At 39.0% G+C, this 23,666-nt stretch overlaps 1 protein-coding gene across 2 annotated transcripts in view; it reads right to left on the bottom strand.

The window, feature by feature from the left end:
- unc5cb (unc-5 netrin receptor Cb) overlaps positions 1 to 23,666 on the bottom strand; it is a 234,724-nt gene that overhangs the window by 2,926 nt on the left and 208,132 nt on the right. For both annotated transcript variants that reach the window (XM_084045990.1, XM_084045991.1), the window contains one exon: positions 306 to 484. In XM_084045990.1, the coding sequence (XP_083902116.1) occupies positions 306 to 484 (179 nt within the window). The remainder of the gene's footprint in view (positions 1 to 305; positions 485 to 23,666) is intronic.

Below are 23,666 nucleotides of genomic sequence, written 5' to 3'. Positions count from 1 at the left end.
CACACACACACACACACACACACACACACACACACACACACACACACACACACACACACACACACACACACACACACAAACACACACACACACACACACACACATACACACACACACACACACACATCTACACACACACACACACACACACACACACACACACACACACACACACACACACACACACACACACACACACACACACACACACACACACACACACACACACACACACACACACACACTCACACACACACACTCACACACACTCACACACACACAACCCAGATGTGTCCTGTACACACCTGTCCAGGTTGAGTTTATGGGCCAGCATCCTCCAGTCATTGCCTCTGGTTTGCGGTGCGTCTAGGCTGCCACACAGCTTCTGTCGGATGGAGACAGGGATGCGGAAGGCATTAGGTCCCACAAGGGTTGTGATGTTACTGGCAGGGTCCAGTAGAGATGTGTCAAAGCTCTGGGTGTCCTGGAGTGTGACAGAGGGAGGGAGGTGTTATTCATGGCTGCGACATGACATCTGTAGTACAAGAGAATGCACGCACATCCGAATAAAACTTGCAGGATATGTTGGCATACTGTAAAAGTATTTTCAATTAACCCGTTAAGGCCTATATACTGCGAAAATAGCCATTTTACAAGCTCTCATCGCATCGCAATGTGACGCATAGTGAACTTGTACATCTGCTATTTTGTTCTGGATGTTAGCTCACAAAACATGCATTGGAGTCAAAAGTAGGACTTTGAACTGGAGATGAGACTTGAACCTACATTAACATCAGCATGAACCTTAAACATCAAGCCACGGTCTTCCTTCACATTATCCTGACTCCCAAGCCCTTCCCCTTGATGTTAGAGATATGAACATAATTCACTGACTCCACTGTGGCTTGGTGGTCAAAGCAGACGTGTCAAATAAAACCTCAACATTACATGGCACTGGCAGTGAGTCAGGGGAAAAAAATCTGTGATGAATAGCAATGACCTAGAGATACATAGTAAATAGTGAGCCCATGCATCGTTTTGACAACATAGTACATTGCAGCAGTAGTGATGCGCGGGCCGACCCGTAGCCCGCGGGTTGACCTGCGAGGCGGGCGGACACGTTAAAGATTCGGCACAACTATCGTAGGGCGGCCTTTGAATGTGCCTTGTAATGTTGTAGTGGACACTCACTGTATCTATCGTTTAATGTTCTCTCATACACAATTACAAAGGACAGGAAAAAGATTTTCTCTGTTAAATCCGAAAACATCACTAAGTGTGGAGGCCAAAATCGTCCCCCCGAAAACCTGTTAGGAGTACGTTTCAGGCAATTTAGAGTTGATTGGTAATTTTCGTTTCGGTAAAATTAACCCTAACCCTAACCCTAAAGGCAGGCTTACAACTACATACTTACGCCTAGTAACTTCATTCATACTTTAAAATGTTCATCTTACTCTGGACATGTTTGCCTGAAAAGGAATCTTTGAAATGTTGCATAGTTTTAGAATTGTACTCCTTTAAAAGTTCAGAGATTTAGAATGGAGGCGGATGGAAGGTTAGGGTTAGGGTATAGGGACCTCAAAAAACACGTTCACCTAGAAACTCCATTCACAGTTCAAAAATTCCACCTTACTGTGGACATGCATGCTTGAGATTTTTTCTTTTGAAATCATTTGTAGTTTTGGAGATATTTTAGAAAAATCGTCAAGGAACCTTCTTTTTTGTTGTTAATCAAAGCAGAGTAAAGACTGTAAGAACACTGTAGTGGAGAGAGGTAGCAAATAGCTGAGCCTGTTAAGACGCTGTCTACATGAAACAGACGATGCGGGTTCAAACCCCACTCTACTCTTTATTAACCTGAGGCTGACTTCCAGAAGAACAACCATTGCTCAGTGACTCACAGCAGATGTCTCCAAGTATTGTTGAAACATTCTGTTGTATGTTAGCCTTCAGTTAGTAAAGTTGAATACTTCAGCATTTAATTATTAAATGCGCCATGCATGCAATGTTGAGATTACATGGAATTCATCTATTTATATATCTGCAGGGGGTCGCCGTTACTCGCGGCGGTAAGGGGTGTGTTGTTGGGACGAGCGTTCCGTAAAAGTCGATAAGCAAACTCAGAATCAGGCTAACGACTAGCCTGAATTAACATGCTGCACGCGCTGAAGCTGCGTAATGCTATAGTCAAAGATGTTTACAGAAACGGGAGTTTACCTCCCGTTTCTGCGTGACGTAGGTGAACACGCCTTTTTAGGAGACCGGAAGCAAGTTGGAGTCCACCTACGTCACGCAGAAACGGGAGGTAAACCGGAGAATGCGTATCTTGCTAAATTAAAATTTTGAACTGTGAATGGAGTTTCTAGGTGAACGTGTTTTTTTGAGGTCCCTATACCCTAACCCTAACCTTCCATCCGCCTCCATTCTAAATCTCTGAACTTTTAAAGGAGTACAATTCTAAAACTATGCAACATTTCAAAGATTCCTTTTCAGGCAAACATGTCCAGAGTAAGACGAACATTTTAAAGTATGAATGAGGTTACTAGGCGTAAGTATGTAGTTGTAAGCCTGCCTTTAAATGTCCATTGCCGCATCGACAATGAATGGGGCGCTTAAAGTTAAATATCTCCAAAACTACAAATGATTTCAAAAGAAAAAATCTCAAGCATGCATGTCCACAGTAAGGTGGAATTTTTGAACTGTGAATGGAGTTTCTAGGTGAAAGTGTTTTTTTGAGGTCCCAAATTCGTCCATCGACCTCCATTCTAAATCTCTGAACTTTTAAAGGAGTACAATTCTAAAACTATTAAACATTTCAAAGATTCCCTTTCAGGCAAACATGTTCACAGTAAGATGAACATTTTAAAGTTTGAATGGGGTTTCTATTCTATATATGACATTTTGAATCATTACAGTCAGTTCACCTTCTTTTGGGTCTTGAGTCGAACCAATTACTCCCGCGGAGACATCAAATTTCTCTTTTGGGCCTTGAGTCTTGGGACTCATGGCCCAAAAGAGAAATTTGATGTCTCCGCGGGAGTAATTGGTTCGACTCAAGACTCTTTTGGGTCTTGAGTCTTGGGAAAGAAAAAAAAGTGTGCCAGTTGGATTTGAACCAGGAATCTTCTGGTTGCAAGTCCTGTATCTAAACCACTGCACCACAGAGGTCCTTACATGTTCTGTTGACTTGCGTGGAATTTGTCTGAAAGATTATATAAAGGTAAAAGCCCCAGGTAAAAGTTAGAAAGATGTCCTTGCGAGATTTGAACTCAGGACCTTCAGTGTGTAAGGCCTGAATCTTAACCACTGCTCCATCATGGTACATACTTTCTATGGTGTCTTACACGCTGTTCAGTGAAAGATCAGATAAAGGTGCAAGAGTCAGGTATTTGTTGGAGACCTGTCCTGGTTGGATTTGAACCGGTAACCTTCTGGTTGCAGGTCCTGTATCTAAACCACTGCACCACAGAGGTTCAGACTTGTTCTGTTAACTTAGCCTTGAAAACTTTGTACCCTTTTCCCTTTAAATATCCATTGCCATTGACAATGCATTAGGCGCTTAAAGTTAAATATTTCAAAAACTACAAATCATTTCAAAGTAAAACATCTCAAGGATGCATGTCCACAGAAGGGGGAATTTTTGAACTGTGAATGGAGTTTCTAGGTGAAAGTGTTTTTTTGAGGTCCCAAAACCTTTCATCCGCCTCCATTCTAAATCTCTGAACTTTTAAAGGAGTACAATTCTAAAACTATGCAACATTTCAAAGATTCCTTTTCAGGCAAACATGTCCAGAGTAAGATGAACATTTTAAAGTATGAATGAGGTTACTAGGCGTAAGTATGTAGTTGTAAGCCTGCCTTTAAATGTCCATTGCCGCATCGACAATGAATGAAACCAGGTTTCCTGGTGGAACTTTTAAAGGAGTACAATTCTAAAACTATGCAACATTTCAAAGATTCCTTTTCAGGCAAACATGTCCAGAGTAAGATGAACATTTTAAAGTATGAATGAGGTTACTAGGCGTAAGTATGTACTTGGGGCAACGGATAAATTGACTGATATCCGTAGAATAACTTGTAGGAGTGTCCTGGTTCAAATCCAGTCACCACCTTAGTAACTGAAACCGAATCTGGCCAATTCGGTCTCTTCGGACAGACGCTCTACCAGTTTAGCTATGCTGTTGGCTGAGAGTTACAGGTTTCCTGGTGGAACTTTTAAAGGAGTACAATTCTAAAACTATGCAACATTTCAAAGATTCCTTTTCAGGCAAACATGTCCAGAGTAAGACGAACATTTTAAAGTATGAATGAGGTTACTAGGCGTAAGTATGTAGTTGTAAGCCTGCCTTTAAATGTCCATTGCCGCATCGACAATGAATGGGGCGCTTAAAGTTAAATATCTCCAAAACTACAAATGATTTCAAAAGAAAAAATCTCAAGCATGCATGTCCACAGTAAGGTGGAATTTTTGAACTGTGAATGGAGTTTCTAGGTGAACGTGTTTTTTTGAGGTCCCTATAGCCTAACCCTAACCTTCCATCCGCCTCCATTCTAAATCTCTGAACTTTTAAAGGAGTACAATTCTAAAACTATGCAACATTTCAAAGATTCCTTTTCAGGCAAACATGTCCAGAGTAAGACGAACATTTTAAAGTATGAATGAGGTTACTAGGCGTAAGTATGTAGTTGTAAGCCTGCCTTTAAATGTCCATTGCCGCATCGACAATGAATGGGGCGCTTAAAGTTAAATATCTCCAAAACTACAAATGATTTCAAAAGAAAAAATCTCAAGCATGCATGTCCACAGTAAGGTGGAATTTTTGAACTGTGAATGGAGTTTCTAGGTGAACGTGTTTTCTTGAGGTCCCTATAGCCTAACCCTAACCTTCCATCCGCCTCCATTCTAAATCTCTGAACTTTTAAAGGAGTACAATTCTAAAACTATGCAACATTTCAAAGATTCCTTTTCAGGCAAACATGTCCAGAGTAAGACGAACATTTTAAAGTATGAATGAGGTTACTAGGCGTAAGTATGTAGTTGTAAGCCTGCCTTTAAATGTCCATTGCCGCATCGACAATGAATGGGGCGCTTAAAGTTAAATATCTCCAAAACTACAAATGATTTCAAAAGAAAAAATCTCAAGCATGCATGTCCACAGTAAGGTGGAATTTTTGAACTGTGAATGGAGTTTCTAGGTGAACGTGTTTTTTTGAGGTCCCTATACCCTAACCCTAACCTTCCATCCGCCTCCATTCTAAATCTCTGAACTTTTAAAGGAGTACAATTCTAAAACTATGCAACATTTCAAATATTCCTTTTCAGGCAAACATGTCCAGAGTAAGACGAACATTTTAAAGTATGAATGAGGTTACTAGGCGTAAGTATGTAGTTGTAAGCCTGCCTTTAAATGTCCATTGCCGCATCGACAATGAATGGGGCGCTTAAAGTTAAATATCTCCAAAACTACAAATGATTTCAAAAGAAAAAATCTCAAGCATGCATGTCCACAGTAAGGTGGAATTTTTGAACTGTGAATGGAGTTTCTAGGTGAAAGTGTTTTTTTGAGGTCCCAAATTCGTCCATCGACCTCCATTCTAAATCTCTGAACTTTTAAAGGAGTACAATTCTAAAACTATTAAACATTTCAAAGATTCCCTTTCAGGCAAACATGTTCACAGTAAGATGAACATTTTAAAGTTTGAATGGGGTTTCTATTCTATATATGACATTTTGAATCATTACAGTCAGTTCACCTTCTTTTGGGTCTTGAGTCGAACCAATTACTCCCGCGGAGACATCAAATTTCTCTTTTGGGCCTTGAGTCTTGGGACTCATGGCCCAAAAGAGAAATTTGATGTCTCCGCGGGAGTAATTGGTTCGACTCAAGACTCTTTTGGGTCTTGAGTCTTGGGAAAGAAAAAAAAGTGTGCCAGTTGGATTTGAACCAGGAATCTTCTGGTTGCAAGTCCTGTATCTAAACCACTGCACCACAGAGGTCCTTACATGTTCTGTTGACTTGCGTGGAATTTGTCTGAAAGATTATATAAAGGTAAAAGCCCCAGGTAAAAGTTAGAAAGATGTCCTTGCGAGATTTGAACTCAGGACCTTCAGTGTGTAAGGCCTGAATCTTAACCACTGCTCCATCATGATACATACTTTCTATGGTGTCTTACACGCTGTTCAGTGAAAGATCAGATAAAGGTGCAAGAGTCAGGTATTTGTTGGAGACCTGTCCTGGTTGGATTTGAACCGGTAACCTTCTGGTTGCAGGTCCTGTATCTAAACCACTGCACCACAGAGGTTCAGACTTGTTCTGTTAACTTAGCCTTGAAAACTTTGTACCCTTTTCCCTTTAAATATCCATTGCCATTGACAATGCATTAGGCGCTTAAAGTTAAATATTTCAAAAACTACAAATCATTTCAAAGTAAAACATCTCAAGGATGCATGTCCACAGAAGGGGGAATTTTTGAACTGTGAATGGAGTTTCTAGGTGAAAGTGTTTTTTTGAGGTCCCAAAACCTTTCATCCGCCTCCATTCTAAATCTCTGGACTTTTAAAGGAGTACAATTCTAAAACTATGCAACATTTCAAAGATTCCTTTTCAGGCAAACATGTCCAGAGTAAGATGAACATTTTAAAGTATGAATGAGGTTACTAGGCGTAAGTATGTAGTTGTAAGCCTGCCTTTAAATGTCCATTGCCGCATCGACAATGAATGAAACCAGGTTTCCTGGTGGAACTTTTAAAGGAGTACAATTCTAAAACTATGCAACATTTCAAAGATTCCTTTTCAGGCAAACATGTCCAGAGTAAGATGAACATTTTAAAGTATGAATGAGGTTACTAGGCGTAAGTATGTACTTGGGGCAACGGATAAATTGACTGATATCCGTAGAATAACTTGTAGGAGTGTCCTGGTTCAAATCCAGTCACCACCTTAGTAACTGAAACCGAATCTGGCCAATTCGGTCTCTTCGGACAGACGCTCTACCAGTTTAGCTATGCTGTTGGCTGAGAGTTACAGGTTTCCTGGTGGAACTTTTAAAGGAGTACAATTCTAAAACTATGCAACATTTCAAAGATTCCTTTTCAGGCAAACATGTCCAGAGTAAGACGAACATTTTAAAGTATGAATGAGGTTACTAGGCGTAAGTATGTAGTTGTAAGCCTGCCTTTAAATGTCCATTGCCGCATCGACAATGAATGGGGCGCTTAAAGTTAAATATCTCCAAAACTACAAATGATTTCAAAAGAAAAAATCTCAAGCATGCATGTCCACAGTAAGGTGGAATTTTTGAACTGTGAATGGAGTTTCTAGGTGAACGTGTTTTTTTGAGGTCCCTATAGCCTAACCCTAACCTTCCATCCGCCTCCATTCTAAATCTCTGAACTTTTAAAGGAGTACAATTCTAAAACTATGCAACATTTCAAAGATTCCTTTTCAGGCAAACATGTCCAGAGTAAGACGAACATTTTAAAGTATGAATGAGGTTACTAGGCGTAAGTATGTAGTTGTAAGCCTGCCTTTAAATGTCCATTGCCGCATCGACAATGAATGGGGCGCTTAAAGTTAAATATCTCCAAAACTACAAATGATTTCAAAAGAAAAAATCTCAAGCATGCATGTCCACAGTAAGGTGGAATTTTTGAACTGTGAATGGAGTTTCTAGGTGAACGTGTTTTCTTGAGGTCCCTATAGCCTAACCCTAACCTTCCATCCGCCTCCATTCTAAATCTCTGAACTTTTAAAGGAGTACAATTCTAAAACTATGCAACATTTCAAAGATTCCTTTTCAGGCAAACATGTCCAGAGTAAGACGAACATTTTAAAGTATGAATGAGGTTACTAGGCGTAAGTATGTAGTTGTAAGCCTGCCTTTAAATGTCCATTGCCGCATCGACAATGAATGGGGCGCTTAAAGTTAAATATCTCCAAAACTACAAATGATTTCAAAAGAAAAAATCTCAAGCATGCATGTCCACAGTAAGGTGGAATTTTTGAACTGTGAATGGAGTTTCTAGGTGAACGTGTTTTTTTGAGGTCCCTATACCCTTACCCTAACCTTCCATCCGCCTCCATTCTAAATCTCTGAACTTTTAAAGGAGTACAATTCTAAAACTATGCAACATTTCAAATATTCCTTTTCAGGCAAACATGTCCAGAGTAAGACGAACATTTTAAAGTATGAATGAGGTTACTAGGCGTAAGTATGTAGTTGTAAGCCTGCCTTTAAATGTCCATTGCCGCATCGACAATGAATGGGGCGCTTAAAGTTAAATATCTCCAAAACTACAAATGATTTCAAAAGAAAAAATCTCAAGCATGCAAGTCCACAGTAAGGTGGAATTTTTGAACTGTGAATGGAGTTTCTAGGTGAAAGTGTTTTTTTGAGGTCCCAAATTCGTCCATCGACCTCCATTCTAAATCTCTGAACTTTTAAAGGAGTACAATTCTAAAACTATTAAACATTTCAAAGATTCCCTTTCAGGCAAACATGTTCACAGTAAGATGAACATTTTAAAGTTTGAATGGGGTTTCTATTCTATATATGACATTTTGAATCATTACAGTCAGTTCACCTTCTTTTGGGTCTTGAGTCGAACCAATTACTCCCGCGGAGACATCAAATTTCTCTTTTGGGCCTTGAGTCTTGGGACTCATGGCCCAAAAGAGAAATTTGATGTCTCCGCGGGAGTAATTGGTTCGACTCAAGACTCTTTTGGGTCTTGAGTCTTGGGAAAGAAAAAAAAGTGTGCCAGTTGGATTTGAACCAGGAATCTTCTGGTTGCAAGTCCTGTATCTAAACCACTGCACCACAGAGGTCCTTACATGTTCTGTTGACTTGCGTGGAATTTGTCTGAAAGATTATATAAAGGTAAAAGCCCCAGGTAAAAGTTAGAAAGATGTCCTTGCGAGATTTGAACTCAGGACCTTCAGTGTGTAAGGCCTGAATCTTAACCACTGCTCCATCATGGTACATACTTTCTATGGTGTCTTACACGCTGTTCAGTGAAAGATCAGATAAAGGTGCAAGAGTCAGGTATTTGTTGGAGACCTGTCCTGGTTGGATTTGAACCGGTAACCTTCTGGTTGCAGGTCCTGTATCTAAACCACTGCACCACAGAGGTTCAGACTTGTTCTGTTAACTTAGCCTTGAAAACTTTGTACCCTTTTCCCTTTAAATATCCATTGCCATTGACAATGCATTAGGCGCTTAAAGTTAAATATTTCAAAAACTACAAATCATTTCAAAGTAAAACATCTCAAGGATGCATGTCCACAGAAGGGGGAATTTTTGAACTGTGAATGGAGTTTCTAGGTGAAAGTGTTTTTTTGAGGTCCCAAAACCTTTCATCCGCCTCCATTCTAAATCTCTGAACTTTTAAAGGAGTACAATTCTAAAACTATGCAACATTTCAAAGATTCCTTTTCAGGCAAACATGTCCAGAGTAAGATGAACATTTTAAAGTATGAATGAGGTTACTAGGCGTAAGTATGTAGTTGTAAGCCTGCCTTTAAATGTCCATTGCCGCATCGACAATGAATGAAACCAGGTTTCCTGGTGGAACTTTTAAAGGAGTACAATTCTAAAACTATGCAACATTTCAAAGATTCCTTTTCAGGCAAACATGTCCAGAGTAAGATGAACATTTTAAAGTATGAATGAGGTTACTAGGCGTAAGTATGTACTTGGGGCAACGGATAAATTGACTGATATCCGTAGAATAACTTGTAGGAGTGTCCTGGTTCAAATCCAGTCACCACCTTAGTAACTGAAACCGAATCTGGCCAATTCGGTCTCTTCGGACAGACGCTCTACCAGTTTAGCTATGCTGTTGGCTGAGAGTTACAGGTTTCCTGGTGGAACTTTTAAAGGAGTACAATTCTAAAACTATGCAACATTTCAAAGATTCCTTTTCAGGCAAACATGTCCAGAGTAAGACGAACATTTTAAAGTATGAATGAGGTTACTAGGCGTAAGTATGTAGTTGTAAGCCTGCCTTTAAATGTCCATTGCCGCATCGACAATGAATGGGGCGCTTAAAGTTAAATATCTCCAAAACTACAAATGATTTCAAAAGAAAAAATCTCAAGCATGCATGTCCACAGTAAGGTGGAATTTTTGAACTGTGAATGGAGTTTCTAGGTGAACGTGTTTTTTTGAGGTCCCTATAGCCTAACCCTAACCTTCCATCCGCCTCCATTCTAAATCTCTGAACTTTTAAAGGAGTACAATTCTAAAACTATGCAACATTTCAAAGATTCCTTTTCAGGCAAACATGTCCAGAGTAAGACGAACATTTTAAAGTATGAATGAGGTTACTAGGCGTAAGTATGTAGTTGTAAGCCTGCCTTTAAATGTCCATTGCCGCATCGACAATGAATGGGGCGCTTAAAGTTAAATATCTCCAAAACTACAAATGATTTCAAAAGAAAAAATCTCAAGCATGCATGTCCACAGTAAGGTGGAATTTTTGAACTGTGAATGGAGTTTCTAGGTGAACGTGTTTTCTTGAGGTCCCTATAGCCTAACCCTAACCTTCCATCCGCCTCCATTCTAAATCTCTGAACTTTTAAAGGAGTACAATTCTAAAACTATGCAACATTTCAAAGATTCCTTTTCAGGCAAACATGTCCAGAGTAAGACGAACATTTTAAAGTATGAATGAGGTTACTAGGCGTAAGTATGTAGTTGTAAGCCTGCCTTTAAATGTCCATTGCCGCATCGACAATGAATGGGGCGCTTAAAGTTAAATATCTCCAAAACTACAAATGATTTCAAAAGAAAAAATCTCAAGCATGCATGTCCACAGTAAGGTGGAATTTTTGAACTGTGAATGGAGTTTCTAGGTGAACGTGTTTTTTTGAGGTCCCTATACCCTAACCCTAACCTTCCATCCGCCTCCATTCTAAATCTCTGAACTTTTAAAGGAGTACAATTCTAAAACTATGCAACATTTCAAATATTCCTTTTCAGGCAAACATGTCCAGAGTAAGACGAACATTTTAAAGTATGAATGAGGTTACTAGGCGTAAGTATGTAGTTGTAAGCCTGCCTTTAAATGTCCATTGCCGCATCGACAATGAATGGGGCGCTTAAAGTTAAATATCTCCAAAACTACAAATGATTTCAAAAGAAAAAATCTCAAGCATGCATGTCCACAGTAAGGTGGAATTTTTGAACTGTGAATGGAGTTTCTAGGTGAAAGTGTTTTTTTGAGGTCCCAAATTCGTCCATCGACCTCCATTCTAAATCTCTGAACTTTTAAAGGAGTACAATTCTAAAACTATTAAACATTTCAAAGATTCCCTTTCAGGCAAACATGTTCACAGTAAGATGAACATTTTAAAGTTTGAATGGGGTTTCTATTCTATATATGACATTTTGAATCATTACAGTCAGTTCACCTTCTTTTGGGTCTTGAGTCGAACCAATTACTCCCGCGGAGACATCAAATTTCTCTTTTGGGCCTTGAGTCTTGGGACTCATGGCCCAAAAGAGAAATTTGATGTCTCCGCGGGAGTAATTGGTTCGACTCAAGACTCTTTTGGGTCTTGAGTCTTGGGAAAGAAAAAAAAGTGTGCCAGTTGGATTTGAACCAGGAATCTTCTGGTTGCAAGTCCTGTATCTAAACCACTGCACCACAGAGGTCCTTACATGTTCTGTTGACTTGCGTGGAATTTGTCTGAAAGATTATATAAAGGTAAAAGCCCCAGGTAAAAGTTAGAAAGATGTCCTTGCGAGATTTGAACTCAGGACCTTCAGTGTGTAAGGCCTGAATCTTAACCACTGCTCCATCATGATACATACTTTCTATGGTGTCTTACACGCTGTTCAGTGAAAGATCAGATAAAGGTGCAAGAGTCAGGTATTTGTTGGAGACCTGTCCTGGTTGGATTTGAACCGGTAACCTTCTGGTTGCAGGTCCTGTATCTAAACCACTGCACCACAGAGGTTCAGACTTGTTCTGTTAACTTAGCCTTGAAAACTTTGTACCCTTTTCCCTTTAAATATCCATTGCCATTGACAATGCATTAGGCGCTTAAAGTTAAATATTTCAAAAACTACAAATCATTTCAAAGTAAAACATCTCAAGGATGCATGTCCACAGAAGGGGGAATTTTTGAACTGTGAATGGAGTTTCTAGGTGAAAGTGTTTTTTTGAGGTCCCAAAACCTTTCATCCGCCTCCATTCTAAATCTCTGGACTTTTAAAGGAGTACAATTCTAAAACTATGCAACATTTCAAAGATTCCTTTTCAGGCAAACATGTCCAGAGTAAGATGAACATTTTAAAGTATGAATGAGGTTACTAGGCGTAAGTATGTAGTTGTAAGCCTGCCTTTAAATGTCCATTGCCGCATCGACAATGAATGAAACCAGGTTTCCTGGTGGAACTTTTAAAGGAGTACAATTCTAAAACTATGCAACATTTCAAAGATTCCTTTTCAGGCAAACATGTCCAGAGTAAGATGAACATTTTAAAGTATGAATGAGGTTACTAGGCGTAAGTATGTACTTGGGGCAACGGATAAATTGACTGATATCCGTAGAATAACTTGTAGGAGTGTCCTGGTTCAAATCCAGTCACCACCTTAGTAACTGAAACCGAATCTGGCCAATTCGGTCTCTTCGGACAGACGCTCTACCAGTTTAGCTATGCTGTTGGCTGAGAGTTACAGGTTTCCTGGTGGAACTTTTAAAGGAGTACAATTCTAAAACTATGCAACATTTCAAAGATTCCTTTTCAGGCAAACATGTCCAGAGTAAGACGAACATTTTAAAGTATGAATGAGGTTACTAGGCGTAAGTATGTAGTTGTAAGCCTGCCTTTAAATGTCCATTGCCGCATCGACAATGAATGGGGCGCTTAAAGTTAAATATCTCCAAAACTACAAATGATTTCAAAAGAAAAAATCTCAAGCATGCATGTCCACAGTAAGGTGGAATTTTTGAACTGTGAATGGAGTTTCTAGGTGAACGTGTTTTTTTGAGGTCCCTATAGCCTAACCCTAACCTTCCATCCGCCTCCATTCTAAATCTCTGAACTTTTAAAGGAGTACAATTCTAAAACTATGCAACATTTCAAAGATTCCTTTTCAGGCAAACATGTCCAGAGTAAGACGAACATTTTAAAGTATGAATGAGGTTACTAGGCGTAAGTATGTAGTTGTAAGCCTGCCTTTAAATGTCCATTGCCGCATCGACAATGAATGGGGCGCTTAAAGTTAAATATCTCCAAAACTACAAATGATTTCAAAAGAAAAAATCTCAAGCATGCATGTCCACAGTAAGGTGGAATTTTTGAACTGTGAATGGAGTTTCTAGGTGAACGTGTTTTCTTGAGGTCCCTATAGCCTAACCCTAACCTTCCATCCGCCTCCATTCTAAATCTCTGAACTTTTAAAGGAGTACAATTCTAAAACTATGCAACATTTCAAAGATTCCTTTTCAGGCAAACATGTCCAGAGTAAGACGAACATTTTAAAGTATGAATGAGGTTACTAGGCGTAAGTATGTAGTTGTAAGCCTGCCTTTAAATGTCCATTGCCGCATCGACAATGAATGGGGCGCTTAAAGTTAAATATCTCCAAAACTACAAATGATTTCAAAAGAAAAAATCTCAAGCATGCATGTCCACAGTAAGGTGGAATTTTTGAACTGTGAATGGAGTTTCTAGGTGAACGTGTTTTTTTGAGGTCCCTATACCCTTACCCTAACCTTCCATCCGCCTCCATTCTAAATCTCTGAACTTTTAAAGGAGTACAATTCTAAAACTATGCAACATTTCAAATATTCCTTTTCAGGCAAACATGTCCAGAGTAAGACGAACATTTTAAAGTATGAATGAGGTTACTAGGCGTAAGTATGTAGTTGTAAGCCTGCCTTTAAATGTCCATTGCCGCATCGACAATGAATGGGGCGCTTAAAGTTAAATATCTCCAAAACTACAAATGATTTCAAAAGAAAAAATCTCAAGCATGCATGTCCACAGTAAGGTGGAATTTTTGAACTGTGAATGGAGTTTCTAGGTGAAAGTGTTTTTTTGAGGTCCCAAATTCGTCCATCGACCTCCATTCTAAATCTCTGAACTTTTAAAGGAGTACAATTCTAAAACTATTAAACATTTCAAAGATTCCCTTTCAGGCAAACATGTTCACAGTAAGATGAACATTTTAAAGTTTGAATGGGGTTTCTATTCTATATATGACATTTTGAATCATTACAGTCAGTTCACCTTCTTTTGGGTCTTGAGTCGAACCAATTACTCCCGCGGAGACATCAAATTTCTCTTTTGGGCCTTGAGTCTTGGGACTCATGGCCCAAAAGAGAAATTTGATGTCTCCGCGGGAGTAATTGGTTCGACTCAAGACTCTTTTGGGTCTTGAGTCTTGGGAAAGAAAAAAAAGTGTGCCAGTTGGATTTGAACCAGGAATCTTCTGGTTGCAAGTCCTGTATCTAAACCACTGCACCACAGAGGTCCTTACATGTTCTGTTGACTTGCGTGGAATTTGTCTGAAAGATTATATAAAGGTAAAAGCCCCAGGTAAAAGTTAGAAAGATGTCCTTGCGAGATTTGAACTCAGGACCTTCAGTGTGTAAGGCCTGAATCTTAACCACTGCTCCATCATGATACATACTTTCTATGGTGTCTTACACGCTGTTCAGTGAAAGATCAGATAAAGGTGCAAGAGTCAGGTATTTGTTGGAGACCTGTCCTGGTTGGATTTGAACCGGTAACCTTCTGGTTGCAGGTCCTGTATCTAAACCACTGCACCACAGAGGTTCAGACTTGTTCTGTTAACTTAGCCTTGAAAACTTTGTACCCTTTTCCCTTTAAATATCCATTGCCATTGACAATGCATTAGGCGCTTAAAGTTAAATATTTCAAAAACTACAAATCATTTCAAAGTAAAACATCTCAAGGATGCATGTCCACAGAAGGGGGAATTTTTGAACTGTGAATGGAGTTTCTAGGTGAAAGTGTTTTTTTGAGGTCCCAAAACCTTTCATCCGCCTCCATTCTAAATCTCTGGACTTTTAAAGGAGTACAATTCTAAAACTATGCAACATTTCAAAGATTCCTTTTCAGGCAAACATGTCCAGAGTAAGATGAACATTTTAAAGTATGAATGAGGTTACTAGGCGTAAGTATGTAGTTGTAAGCCTGCCTTTAAATGTCCATTGCCGCATCGACAATGAATGAAACCAGGTTTCCTGGTGGAACTTTTAAAGGAGTACAATTCTAAAACTATGCAACATTTCAAAGATTCCTTTTCAGGCAAACATGTCCAGAGTAAGATGAACATTTTAAAGTATGAATGAGGTTACTAGGCGTAAGTATGTACTTGGGGCAACGGATAAATTGACTGATATCCGTAGAATAACTTGTAGGAGTGTCCTGGTTCAAATCCAGTCACCACCTTAGTAACTGAAACCGAATCTGGCCAATTCGGTCTCTTCGGACAGACGCTCTACCAGTTTAGCTATGCTGTTGGCTGAGAGTTACAGGTTTCCTGGTGGAACTTTTAAAGGAGTACAATTCTAAAACTATGCAACATTTCAAAGATTCCTTTTCAGGCAAACATGTCCAGAGTAAGACGAACATTTTAAAGTATGAATGAGGTTACTAGGCGTAAGTATGTAGTTGTAAGCCTGCCTTTAAATGTCCATTGCCGCATCGACAATGAATGGGGCGCTTAAAGTTAAATATCTCCAAAACTACAAATGATTTCAAAAGAAAAAATCTCAAGCATGCATGTCCACAGTAAGGTGGAATTTTTGAACTGTGAATGGAGTTTCTAGGTGAACGTGTTTTTTTGAGGTCCCTATAGCCTAACCCTAACCTTCCATCCGCCTCCATTCTAAATCTCTGAACTTTTAAAGGAGTACAATTCTAAAACTATGCAACATTTCAAAGATTCCTTTTCAGGCAAACATGTCCAGAGTAAGACGAACATTTTAAAGTATGAATGAGGTTACTAGGCGTAAGTATGTAGTTGTAAGCCTGCCTTTAAATGTCCATTGCCGCATCGACAATGAATGGGGCGCTTAAAGTTAAATATCTCCAAAACTACAAATGATTTCAAAAGAAAAAATCTCAAGCATGCATGTCCACAGTAAGGTGGAATTTTTGAACTGTGAATGGAGTTTCTAGGTGAACGTGTTTTTTTGAGGTCCCTATAGCCTAACCCTAACCTTCCATCCGCCTCCATTCTAAATCTCTGAACTTTTAAAGGAGTACAATTCTAAAACTATGCAACATTTCAAAGATTCCTTTTCAGGCAAACATGTCCAGAGTAAGACGAACATTTTAAAGTATGAATGAGGTTACTAGGCGTAAGTATGTAGTTGTAAGCCTGCCTTTAAATGTCCATTGCCGCATCGACAATGAATGGGGCGCTTAAAGTTAAATATCTCCAAAACTACAAATGATTTCAAAAGAAAAAATCTCAAGCATGCATGTCCACAGTAAGGTGGAATTTTTGAACTGTGAATGGAGTTTCTAGGTGAACGTGTTTTTTTGAGGTCCCTATAGCCTAACCCTAACCTTCCATCCGCCTCCATTCTAAATCTCTGAACTTTTAAAGGAGTACAATTCTAAAACTATGCAACATTTCAAAGATTCCTTTTCAGGCAAACATGTCCAGAGTAAGACGAACATTTTAAAGTATGAATGAGGTTACTAGGCGTAAGTATGTAGTTGTAAGCCTGCCTTTAAATGTCCATTGCCGCATCGACAATGAATGGGGCGCTTAAAGTTAAATATCTCCAAAACTACAAATGATTTCAAAAGAAAAAATCTCAAGCATGCATGTCCACAGTAAGGTGGAATTTTTGAACTGTGAATGGAGTTTCTAGGTGAACGTGTTTTTTTGAGGTCCCTATACCCTAACCCTAACCTTCCATCCGCCTCCATTCTAAATCTCTGAACTTTTAAAGGAGTACAATTCTAAAACTATGCAACATTTCAAATATTCCTTTTCAGGCAAACATGTCCAGAGTAAGACGAACATTTTAAAGTATGAATGAGGTTACTAGGCGTAAGTATGTAGTTGTAAGCCTGCCTTTAAATGTCCATTGCCGCATCGACAATGAATGGGGCGCTTAAAGTTAAATATCTCCAAAACTACAAATGATTTCAAAAGAAAAAATCTCAAGCATGCATGTCCACAGTAAGGTGGAATTTTTGAACTGTGAATGGAGTTTCTAGGTGAAAGTGTTTTTTTGAGGTCCCAAATTCGTCCATCGACCTCCATTCTAAATCTCTGAACTTTTAAAGGAGTACAATTCTAAAACTATTAAACATTTCAAAGATTCCCTTTCAGGCAAACATGTTCACAGTAAGATGAACATTTTAAAGTTTGAATGGGGTTTCTATTCTATATATGACATTTTGAATCATTACAGTCAGTTCACCTTCTTTTGGGTCTTGAGTCGAACCAATTACTCCCGCGGAGACATCAAATTTCTCTTTTGGGCCTTGAGTCTTGGGACTCATGGCCCAAAAGAGAAATTTGATGTCTCCGCGGGAGTAATTGGTTCGACTCAAGACTCTTTTGGGTCTTGAGTCTTGGGAAAGAAAAAAAAGTGTGCCAGTTGGATTTGAACCAGGAATCTTCTGGTTGCAAGTCCTGTATCTAAACCACTGCACCACAGAGGTCCTTACATGTTCTGTTGACTTGCGTGGAATTTGTCTGAAAGATTATATAAAGGTAAAAGCCCCAGGTAAAAGTTAGAAAGATGTCCTTGCGAGATTTGAACTCAGGACCTTCAGTGTGTAAGGCCTGAATCTTAACCACTGCTACATCATGGTACATACTTTCTATGGTGTCTTACACGCTGTTCAGTGAAAGATCAGATAAAGGTGCAAGAGTCAGGTATTTGTTGGAGACCTGTCCTGGTTGGATTTGAACCGGTAACCTTCTGGTTGCAGGTCCTGTATCTAAACCACTGCACCACAGAGGTTCAGACTTGTTCTGTTAACTTAGCCTTGAAAACTTTGTACCCTTTTCCCTTTAAATATCCATTGCCATTGACAATGCATTAGGCGCTTAAAGTTAAATATTTCAAAAACTACAAATCATTTCAAAGTAAAACATCTCAAGGATGCATGTCCACAGAAGGGGGAATTTTTGAACTGTGAATGGAGTTTCTAGGTGAAAGTGTTTTTTTGAGGTCCCTAAACCTTTCATCCGCCTCCATTCTAAATCTCTGGACTTTTAAAGGAGTACAATTCTAAAACTATGCAACATTTCAAAGATTCCTTTTCAGGCAAACATGTCCAGAGTAAGATGAACATTTTAAAGTATGAATGAGGTTACTAGGCGTAAGTATGTAGTTGTAAGCCTGCCTTTAAATGTCCATTGCCGCATCGACAATGAATGAAACCAGGTTTCCTGGTGGAACTTTTAAAGGAGTACAATTCTAAAACTATGCAACATTTCAAAGATTCCTTTTCAGGCAAACATGTCCAGAGTAAGATGAACATTTTAAAGTATGAATGAGGTTACTAGGCGTAAGTATGTACTTGGGGCAACGGATAAATTGACTGATATCCGTAGAATAACTTGTAGGAGTGTCCTGGTTCAAATCCAGTCACCACCTTAGTAACTGAAACCGAATCTGGCCAATTCGGTCTCTTCGGACAGACGCTCTACCAGTTTAGCTATGCTGTTGGCTGAGAGTTACAGGTTTCCTGGTGGAACTTTTAAAGGAGTACAATTCTAAAACTATGCAACATTTCAAAGATTCCTTTTCAGGCAAACATGTCCAGAGTAAGACGAACATTTTAAAGTATGAATGAGGTTACTAGGCGTAAGTATGTAGTTGTAAGCCTGCCTTTAAATGTCCATTGCCGCATCGACAATGAATGGGGCGCTTAAAGTTAAATATCTCCAAAACTACAAATGATTTCAAAAGAAAAAATCTCAAGCATGCATGTCCACAGTAAGGTGGAATTTTTGAACTGTGAATGGAGTTTCTAGGTGAACGTGTTTTTTTGAGGTCCCTATAGCCTAACCCTAACCTTCCATCCGCCTCCATTCTAAATCTCTGAACTTTTAAAGGAGTACAATTCTAAAACTATGCAACATTTCAAAGATTCCTTTTCAGGCAAACATGTCCAGAGTAAGACGAACATTTTAAAGTATGAATGAGGTTACTAGGCGTAAGTATGTAGTTGTAAGCCTGCCTTTAAATGTCCATTGCCGCATCGACAATGAATGGGGCGCTTAAAGTTAAATATCTCCAAAACTACAAATGATTTCAAAAGAAAAAATCTCAAGCATGCATGTCCACAGTAAGGTGGAATTTTTGAACTGTGAATGGAGTTTCTAGGTGAACGTGTTTTTTTGAGGTCCCTATAGCCTAACCCTAACCTTCCATCCGCCTCCATTCTAAATCTCTGAACTTTTAAAGGAGTACAATTCTAAAACTATGCAACATTTCAAAGATTCCTTTTCAGGCAAACATGTCCAGAGTAAGACGAACATTTTAAAGTATGAATGAGGTTACTAGGCGTAAGTATGTAGTTGTAAGCCTGCCTTTAAATGTCCATTGCCGCATCGACAATGAATGGGGCGCTTAAAGTTAAATATCTCCAAAACTACAAATGATTTCAAAAGAAAAAATCTCAAGCATGCATGTCCACAGTAAGGTGGAATTTTTGAACTGTGAATGGAGTTTCTAGGTGAACGTGTTTTTTTGAGGTCCCTATAGCCTAACCCTAACCTTCCATCCGCCTCCATTCTAAATCTCTGAACTTTTAAAGGAGTACAATTCTAAAACTATGCAACATTTCAAAGATTCCTTTTCAGGCAAACATGTCCAGAGTAAGACGAACATTTTAAAGTATGAATGAGGTTACTAGGCGTAAGTATGTAGTTGTAAGCCTGCCTTTAAATGTCCATTGCCGCATCGACAATGAATGGGGCGCTTAAAGTTAAATATCTCCAAAACTACAAATGATTTCAAAAGAAAAAATCTCAAGCATGCATGTCCACAGTAAGGTGGAATTTTTGAACTGTGAATGGAGTTTCTAGGTGAACGTGTTTTTTTGAGGTCCCTATAGCCTAACCCTAACCTTCCATCCGCCTCCATTCTAAATCTCTGAACTTTTAAAGGAGTACAATTCTAAAACTATGCAACATTTCAAAGATTCCTTTTCAGGCAAACATGTCCAGAGTAAGACGAACATTTTAAAGTATGAATGAGGTTACTAGGCGTAAGTATGTAGTTGTAAGCCTGCCTTTAAATGTCCATTGCCGCATCGACAATGAATGGGGCGCTTAAAGTTAAATATCTCCAAAACTACAAATGATTTCAAAAGAAAAAATCTCAAGCATGCATGTCCACAGTAAGGTGGAATTTTTGAACTGTGAATGGAGTTTCTAGGTGAACGTGTTTTTTTGAGGTCCCTATAGCCTAACCCTAACCTTCCATCCGCCTCCATTCTAAATCTCTGAACTTTTAAAGGAGTACAATTCTAAAACTATGCAACATTTCAAAGATTCCTTTTCAGGCAAACATGTCCAGAGTAAGACGAACATTTTAAAGTATGAATGAGGTTACTAGGCGTAAGTATGTAGTTGTAAGCCTGCCTTTAAATGTCCATTGCCGCATCGACAATGAATGGGGCGCTTAAAGTTAAATATCTCCAAAACTACAAATGATTTCAAAAGAAAAAATCTCAAGCATGCATGTCCACAGTAAGGTGGAATTTTTGAACTGTGAATGGAGTTTCTAGGTGAACGTGTTTTTTTGAGGTCCCTATACCCTAACCCTAACCTTCCATCCGCCTCCATTCTAAATCTCTGAACTTTTAAAGGAGTACAATTCTAAAACTATGCAACATTTCAAATATTCCTTTTCAGGCAAACATGTCCAGAGTAAGACGAACATTTTAAAGTATGAATGAGGTTACTAGGCGTAAGTATGTAGTTGTAAGCCTGCCTTTAAATGTCCATTGCCGCATCGACAATGAATGGGGCGCTTAAAGTTAAATATCTCCAAAACTACAAATGATTTCAAAAGAAAAAATCTCAAGCATGCATGTCCACAGTAAGGTGGAATTTTTGAACTGTGAATGGAGTTTCTAGGTGAAAGTGTTTTTTTGAGGTCCCAAATTCGTCCATCGACCTCCATTCTAAATCTCTGAACTTTTAAAGGAGTACAATTCTAAAACTATTAAACATTTCAAAGATTCCCTTTCAGGCAAACATGTTCACAGTAAGATGAACATTTTAAAGTTTGAATGGGGTTTCTATTCTATATATGACATTTTGAATCATTACAGTCAGTTCACCTTCTTTTGGGTCTTGAGTCGAACCAATTACTCCCGCGGAGACATCAAATTTCTCTTTTGGGCCTTGAGTCTTGGGACTCATGGGCCAAAAGAGAAATTTGATGTCTCCGCGGGAGTAATTGGTTCGACTCAAGACTCTTTTGGGTCTTGAGTCTTGGGAAAGAAAAAAAAGTGTGCCAGTTGGATTTGAACCAGGAATCTTCTGGTTGCAAGTCCTGTATCTAAACCACTGCACCACAGAGGTCCTTACATGTTCTGTTGACTTGCGTGGAATTTGTCTGAAAGATTATATAAAGGTAAAAGCCCCAGGTAAAAGTTAGAAAGATGTCCTTGCGAGATTTGAACTCAGGACCTTCAGTGTGTAAGGCCTGAATCTTAACCACTGCTCCATCATGGTACATACTTTCTATGGTGTCTTACACGCTGTTCAGTGAAAGATCAGATAAAGGTGCAAGAGTCAGGTATTTGTTGGAGACCTGTCCTGGTTGGATTTGAACCGGTAACCTTCTGGTTGCAGGTCCTGTATCTAAACCACTGCACCACAGAGGTTCAGACTTGTTCTGAAACTTAGCCTTGAAAACTTTGTACCCTTTTCCCTTTAAATATCCATTGCCATTGACAATGCATTAGGCGCTTAAAGTTAAATATTTCAAAAACTACAAATCATTTCAAAGTAAAACATCTCAAGGATGCATGTCCACAGAAGGGGGAATTTTTGAACTGTGAATGGAGTTTCTAGGTGAAAGTGTTTTTTTGAGGTCCCAAAACCTTTCATCCGCCTCCATTCTAAATCTCTGGACTTTTAAAGGAGTACAATTCTAAAACTATGCAACATTTCAAAGATTCCTTTTCAGGCAAACATGTCCAGAGTAAGATGAACATTTTAAAGTATGAATGAGGTTACTAGGCGTAAGTATGTAGTTGTAAGCCTGCCTTTAAATGTCCATTGCCGCATCGACAATGAATGAAACCAGGTTTCCTGGTGGAACTTTTAAAGGAGTACAATTCTAAAACTATGCAACATTTCAAAGATTCCTTTTCAGGCAAACATGTCCAGAGTAAGATGAACATTTTAAAGTATGAATGAGGTTACTAGGCGTAAGTATGTACTTGGGGCAACGGATAAATTGACTGATATCCGTAGAATAACTTGTAGGAGTGTCCTGGTTCAAATCCAGTCACCACCTTAGTAACTGAAACCGAATCTGGCCAATTCGGTCTCTTCGGACAGACGCTCTACCAGTTTAGCTATGCTGTTGGCTGAGAGTTACAGGTTTCCTGGTGGAACTTTTAAAGGAGTACAATTCTAAAACTATGCAACATTTCAAAGATTCCTTTTCAGGCAAACATGTCCAGAGTAAGACGAACATTTTAAAGTATGAATGAGGTTACTAGGCGTAAGTATGTAGTTGTAAGCCTGCCTTTAAATGTCCATTGCCGCATCGACAATGAATGGGGCGCTTAAAGTTAAATATCTCCAAAACTACAAATGATTTCAAAAGAAAAAATCTCAAGCATGCATGTCCACAGTAAGGTGGAATTTTTGAACTGTGAATGGAGTTTCTAGGTGAACGTGTTTTTTTGAGGTCCCTATAGCCTAACCCTAACCTTCCATCCGCCTCCATTCTAAATCTCTGAACTTTTAAAGGAGTACAATTCTAAAACTATGCAACATTTCAAAGATTCCTTTTCAGGCAAACATGTCCAGAGTAAGACGAACATTTTAAAGTATGAATGAGGTTACTAGGCGTAAGTATGTAGTTGTAAGCCTGCCTTTAAATGTCCATTGCCGCATCGACAATGAATGGGGCGCTTAAAGTTAAATATCTCCAAAACTACAAATGATTTCAAAAGAAAAAATCTCAAGCATGCATGTCCACAGTAAGGTGGAATTTTTGAACTGTGAATGGAGTTTCTAGGTGAACGTGTTTTTTTGAGGTCCCTATAGCCTAACCCTAACCTTCCATCCGCCTCCATTCTAAATCTCTGAACTTTTAAAGGAGTACAATTCTAAAACTATGCAACATTTCAAAGATTCCTTTTCAGGCAAACATGTCCAGAGTAAGACGAACATTTTAAAGTATGAATGAGGTTACTAGGCGTAAGTATGTAGTTGTAAGCCTGCCTTTAAATGTCCATTGCCGCATCGACAATGAATGGGGCGCTTAAAGTTAAATATCTCCAAAACTACAAATGATTTCAAAAGAAAAAATCTCAAGCATGCATGTCCACAGTAAGGTGGAATTTTTGAACTGTGAATGGAGTTTCTAGGTGAACGTGTTTTTTTGAGGTCCCTATAGCCTAACCCTAACCTTCCATCCGCCTCCATTCTAAATCTCTGAACTTTTAAAGGA

This window comes from Gymnoscopelus microlampas (genome assembly GCF_963454915.1).
Source record: "Gymnoscopelus microlampas genome assembly, chromosome: 21".
Lineage (NCBI taxonomy): Eukaryota > Metazoa > Chordata > Actinopteri > Myctophiformes > Myctophidae > Gymnoscopelus > Gymnoscopelus microlampas.
Note: the sequence above shows the minus strand (reverse complement) of the source record. Positions and strands in the feature narration are given on the sequence as shown.